The 6,518-nt window shown below is 40.2% G+C and overlaps 1 protein-coding gene across 1 annotated transcript in view; it reads right to left on the bottom strand.

Annotated features, from left to right (window-relative positions):
• The window catches only part of LOC111777519 (tRNA-dihydrouridine(16/17) synthase [NAD(P)(+)]-like), a 9,384-nt gene extending 4,077 nt beyond the window's left edge, over positions 1-5,307 (bottom strand). The window contains exons 1-2 of the mRNA XM_023657164.1: positions 4,754-5,307; positions 4,520-4,626 (exon numbers count right to left, since the gene is read on the bottom strand). Coding sequence (XP_023512932.1) covers positions 4,520-4,626; positions 4,754-5,179 — 533 coding nt within the window. The 5' untranslated portion in view covers positions 5,180-5,307. The remainder of the gene's footprint in view (positions 1-4,519; positions 4,627-4,753) is intronic.
• Between the last annotated feature and the right edge of the window lie 1,211 nt (positions 5,308-6,518).

Genomic DNA, 6,518 nt, shown 5'->3' with positions numbered 1-6,518 from the left:
TTTTTTTTTTTTTTTTTTTTTTTTTTTTTTTTTTTTTACCATATTCCTAGTACAGAAGACCTTCACTTCCCGAGATAAAATTCTTATTGGCTTTTTCTCGTATCTTAGGCTATCGTCTATCTATAAGAACTTGTAATCTACGACGTGAGACGAGTCATCCAAGTATTTGTGAAGCATGGATACGTCGCACATGTTATGATGTAGTATTTTAAATGTGTATGATTTAATAACCCAAGAAAAAAAAGGAAGTTGTCCCACATTGCTTATGTTGAAAAGTGGGGAGTTAGACTCTACCATAAAAAGAAGGTCCTTAACTCCCTTTCATCCCACTTGAACAGTTCGAAGCCAATCGGAGAATACATTATCTGACGGCTACATGCCAATGTTTTGACTGATCTAGCTTGGGTCTGATATGCTCGGACACTTTCCTACTAATTTCAACTCTTTAGAAGCATTTAAAGTTAGTTTGACTACCTTTCAGCAAATTATTTTATGCAAAATTAGGTATAACTAGTTTAAATTATTAGGAATAAGTTTAAATTATAAATTAGGTTTAGCTGGTTTAAATTATTTTTTTTTTTTTTTTTTTTTTTTTTTTTTTTTTTTTTTTTACCATATTCCTAGTACAGAAGACCTTCACTTCCCGAGATAAAATTCTTATTGGCTTTTTCTCGTATCTTAGGCTATCGTCTATCTATAAGAACTTGTAATCTACGACGTGAGACGAGTCATCCAAGTATTTGTGAAGCATGGATACGTCGCACATGTTATGATGTAGTATTTTAAATGTGTATGATTTAATAACCCAAGAAAAAAAAGGAAGTTGTCCCACATTGCTTATGTTGAAAAGTGGGGAGTTAGACTCTACCATAAAAAGAAGGTCCTTAACTCCCTTTCATCCCACTTGAACAGTTCGAAGCCAATCGGAGAATACATTATCTGACGGCTACATGCCAACGTTTTGACTGATCTGGCTTGGGTCTGATATGCTCGAACACTTTCCTATTTAGAAGCATTTAAAGTTAGTTTGACTACCTTCCAGCAAATTATTTTATGCAAAATTAGGTATAGCTAGTTTAAATTATAAATTAGGTTTAGCTGGTTTAAATTATTTTATGCAAGATTAGGTGAGACAATTCACACAATAGAATTCTAATTTATTATTGTGGGACTCGTTAGGTAGAATTACATTTCAGAGAGCAGCGTTAAACTAGAATCAAGGGGTGTAGTTTCAACCTAGACCAACCAAGTGGCCCTACTATCAACTCGGTCGGAATACTTGTCTTAAGTATGATGACATGTGCCCAGTGGCCCCTGCACGTGTCATGTATGTTGATATGATGTGGTATGATGATATGATATGCTATGATGCTATGAAATGTTATGATGATGTGATATGCTATGATGTTATGAAACATTATGACGATGATGTAATATGTTACAATGACATGAAATGTATGACGATATGATATATTATGATGATATCTCATGTTACGATGATATGCATGTATGAGAAGTCATGTTGCATTATGATATGACATGCTACGACATGTATGACAATGAAGAATTTTCTGATGCAAAACTCCCAAGTAATGTTATGAATGATGAATGTATGAAAGCTTATGCATGCATGTTACCTAGGGTAATATGTAAAGAATGTGCGGGGATTGTGCCGCATGAATGATTAAGATGATTAAGTATCCTCATGCATATTGCATGTCCATTTACATCGAGATACTTCCCAATTTATGATGAGTATGGACGTGTACACTATGAAGATGATGACTATCGTGCTTGGCATGATACACGACGTCGTCGTACCTCGTCCGCTATAGCCAACTAGCCCGACCATGCAGGCCCAGCAGGTGTGTGAGCCCGCCTGGTGGGCCCACATTCGCACATGTGGGTCATGTGTAGGGAAGTACTACATATTCAGTTTGTCCGGACTAGAGGCTACCTAAGAGACAATGGTTCTAAATGATAGGTCCTCATTATTGATTGCATGGGTTTGCATTCCTAATAGTGGGGTCACTTACTGAATATTTCTCAAGCCATGTACCGGTGATGACAGCATCGCACCAAAGACTAATGAACTTGCATAGGTAGTTGCATTTATTTTCATAGATCTTAGGTTAGGATAGAGCATTGTTATTTTAATATTTTCCTTAGTTTATTTTAATTTATTTTGAATATTTCATTTGTATTGTTATAAGACCCTTTTCTTAAACGTTTAAGTCACTGACATTGTTTTATGAAGTTGTTTTAGATGAATCATTCCGCATAAAAAAGTTACGTCATGCATATGGCAATGACTCTAGGTCAGTAAAAAGCTAGGTCTAGGTCGTTAAATGTCCAAACTAAATATCCTGTTCTTTGCCATCTCTCCCTCACAAAACAAGCATCGATTACTAGTTTGTGGAAATCGAACACTGACTCATGGGGAATTTATGCCTGAGGAATTATGGTACCAGACCTTTTAACGCACTGAATCATGGCTTTTGGGAGGGTATTTCAACAATATGCTCTTCAAAAGAAAATTATAATGCTTGAAGAACCGCAAGGCAAAGCATGCGGCCCTTACTGAGATTCCAATGACAAATGGGCTGCCACATGATTAGATCTTAGGGAGTCTCCCACTCTCACGATTATTGACATATTCCTTGTCATCGACCACTTAACAGATTCCCTATTGCTACGGTTAAAAGACTAGAAAGAATTGTTTCAATCATTATCCCGTTCAACTTTCTTTTGGGGTGGATAAATGAGGCCATACTCATTTTAGATTCCAAAATATGTGGACGCAACATCAAAGCTTTCTTTCTAAGGTTGAATATTGGTGGCTGAATACATTTTTTGAGAGGTTGGCCAGATCATGACTTTATTCAAAACTTGAGAGCCTCAAATCAGTTAAAGAACATGGAACAAGGAAACCTCTAGCAGCATCAAAATTTAGAAGGAAATCCTGCCATGGAGTTCTTAGTTTTGGACTCCATTGAAGAAACAGGGGAAATCCATCATATCCAAATCACTCAGAAGACTTCTATCAAAACCTAGCTTTTATCCTTGGCTATCCAAGAAGAAAACATGTGAAGACAAAGCTGTAAATTGAAATAGTTGATTGAAGGAGATATCAACACAAGCTTCTTTCATTGGATTGTGACCTCAAGAAGTAAAAAAATATATGTATCTTAAAGATTCTTTCCAAGGATGGTTACAGTGTCACTGAAACGGAGATTGAAGAAGCATTTCTTATATTTTATGTGGATTTTTTTACCAAAAAGAAGGGTGCCAGTTTTTTCCATCTCCTATTTATTGGGACCCTATTACCACTCAACAAGCATTGGAATTGGAGATGGCCTTTACAAAAGAAGAAATTTGGTCTTCTGTAAAAGAATTGAGTGCTAATGAGGCTGGATGGTTTTACAGTTGAATTCTAGAAGTCTTGGAACAGTGTTCCATGATTTTTTCAAGAATGGGATTACAATGCCAGCTTGAATAAGGCTTACATATGCCTCATCCCCAAGAAAACAAATGCCCAAACTGTTGGCTAGTTTCACCCCACTAGCCTTATTTCTTGTATGTATAAGATCATTGCTTGAGTTCTATCCGAGTCTCTCAAGAAGGTTCTACCCCATATTATCACCGAATACCAATCGACTTTTGTGGGTGGTAGACAAATCCTTGATGCCACCTTATTGCAAATGATTTTATGGATGGGTGGAAAAGGAGAGTGAAAAAAGAGGCAGTTCTTAAGCTAGGCATTGAGAAAGCTTTGAACAAGGTGGGCTGGGATTTTTTAGACGAGATCCTATTGGCAAAAAGCTCCAGCCACACATGGAGGAAATGGATAACGGGTCTCATCTGCTCTCCTAATTTTCCAATTATCATTAACAGCGAAGCAAGAGGAGAGATTCTTGCTACTGGAGGTCATCGCCAAGGTGACCAGCTTTCCCCCTTTTCTTTTCATTAGGATGGTTGTTGTTTTAGTAAATTTTTTATTCATGTTGAATAAATAAGTGCCATTATAGGCTTCACCCTCGGAACGTCCCCCATCAACGTCCACCAATCTGGACCAACAAACGCATCTCAAGGGGGTAGACTTACACTCGTATAAGCAACCCTATCAAACCTCCCCTACATATTACTGACCAATATGGAGCATTTACTGACCATTTGGCAAGAACGTAATAGAAGAATCTTTCACGATAAGGAACTCACATAACTTAGATTTTTTGAGGCTATAGTTAGTTTGGTTGCAACTTGGTGTAAATGCGTCCTCTTTTTCATTAGTATAGTTTTCCTTCCCTGCTCGCTAATCAGAGAAGGAGGCTATTTCTTTCGTAATTTCATACCATCAATGAAATTGTTTCTTATTCAAAGAACTCTTTTGGAAGACAAATCCTTACTCCACCAACCCACAAGAAGTATAAGAGGTCAGCATTTTGAATATAAGAACATATGGAATGAAAATATTCGTACAAATTACCCTTCGAATACGAATTAGACTAATAGAGATTACCCGAGATTAAGATCGACATAATCACAATATGGCTCCACTCTTCTAGCAGCTTCCAACAAAACATCGGGATCATTGGCACAAAATTGAACAAATAATGGGCGGTCCTCCTACGAATCATTCCAAAGTTTAAAGAACAATGAAGAATAGACTTACAGAAATACAGACAAGATTATATCCTAAAACAGAAAACTCAAGTTGTTAACACAAAAGAATGACTTATAACGTTTAACATACCTGACAAGTTGTGAATTCCATGTTACGATACTTCTCGTTCTCAGTAAAGATCCGTGAATGCAGCATAGGTGTATACGCCGCCTCGGCACCATATTTCCTGCAGAGCAAACGGAACGGAAGCTCCGAATTATCAACCATCGGAGCTACAATCAACTTCGGCCGACCGAGCTTGGACCAGTGAGCCCAGGCTCGCTCAATGCGCGACTCGCCACTCAAATATCCACTCGGCGACCCCAAGAGAAGTGTTGAGTCATTGGATTTGGTAAGAGAGGAGCATTCATCTTGTCGCTGTGTGTGTGGATCGGAGCAGAGAAGGTCGTCGAGGTCTTGAGGGAGATCGGTTTGTGCGCGAGAGGAAGCCATGAATGACTTACGGAGTGACAATATAGATTTGAGATGGAGGTGAGAATTGGAAGGGGATCTCATAACCTAACGATGACGATGGCTGCGTAGCCCATCGCCGCCGCCGGCTTGGTCGAATATTTGCCCTTCAGTTTTACGCAGCAGAAGAAATCCTTCCGGATTTGGATAAGGTTTTTCACATAAATATTTCCCTTCCGAAGATACTGCTTCTCAAAGAAAAAAAAATATATATTTTTATACAAAAATTTAAATAAACCTGTGGTCTTTTAGATAAACAGTCAATTGTTACCATGAACTTAGACTGTTAGATAAACCAGCATAGAGTCCGGCCACTCTTAATGGAGTGGCTTGATTTCAGTTGACCACTTCGGTCATGCTTAAAGTGTTGTTGTGTCTTTAATTACCGCTATAAAAATGAGAAAAGCTGCACATAACTCCATTTCTCCATCACTTCTGTTCTCGTTCTCATTCTCACCGATCGCAGAGGCTTCGACTGAAAGACAACAAGTAGTATTAGAGCAAGGTTCAAGGTAGAAGAAGATGCACCAAAATACGAAGATGCACACGTCGTGGGGTCCATCCCGGACAGGCTCACGCACTCCTCCACGTCACCGGCGCCTCGAAGACAGACACCAAGTCATCGTCGAGCGTGTGATCAAGGAGACGACCACCTTTGTGTAGTACCCGATACTGACGAGGTCCAACTACAACAAGTGGGCTTTGTTGATGCGCGTCAACCTACAGGCGCAAGGGCTGTAGCATGCCGTCAAGCTCAAGGAAGGAGAACCAATCGAGTACCGGGAGGATCGGCTGGTGTTCGCCGCCATACTGCGGGCTGTGCCTCCAGAGATGTTGGCATCTCTCTCCACCAAGCGCACCTCGCAATTGGCCTGGGAAGGGATCAAATCCCACCGGGTTAGTGTGTAGCAAGTGCGAGAGTCCAACATCGACAGCTGCAAAAGGAGTTCTTGGAGATCTACTTTAAGGACGACGAATCCGTTGATGATTTTTTCATGCGGATCACAAGGCTTGCCAACAACATTACCACTTGATGGGAGCATCAGCGAGACGGAGATCGTGAAGAAGATGCTGTAGGTCGCCCTAGATCACCTTGAGCAAGTCGCGATTTCGATCGAGACATTGTTTGACATGAATGGCCTAACTGTGGAAGAGGTGACCGGAAGATTGCCAATGACGAGCAGAGGAAGAAGAATGTCGCTTCAGCTGTCAACAAGTAGGGTCGTCTTCTCCTCACTGAGGAGGAGTGGCTTGCACGCCTAAAGCTCCGTGACAACTCCGGCGAGAGCGACGGGTCCTCCGGCGACAAAGGTTGCAAGAAGCAGTGGAAACCTCCCAGGCGCAAGCGGAAAAGAAGGGGAGCAGAAGAAGAAGTCGGCTAATG

This window comes from Cucurbita pepo, chromosome LG16 (assembly GCF_002806865.2).
Source record: "Cucurbita pepo subsp. pepo cultivar mu-cu-16 chromosome LG16, ASM280686v2, whole genome shotgun sequence".
NCBI classification, from domain to species: domain Eukaryota; kingdom Viridiplantae; phylum Streptophyta; class Magnoliopsida; order Cucurbitales; family Cucurbitaceae; genus Cucurbita; species Cucurbita pepo.
The sequence above is the reverse complement of the archived record's forward strand: the minus strand, read 5'-3'. Positions and strand labels throughout refer to the sequence as shown.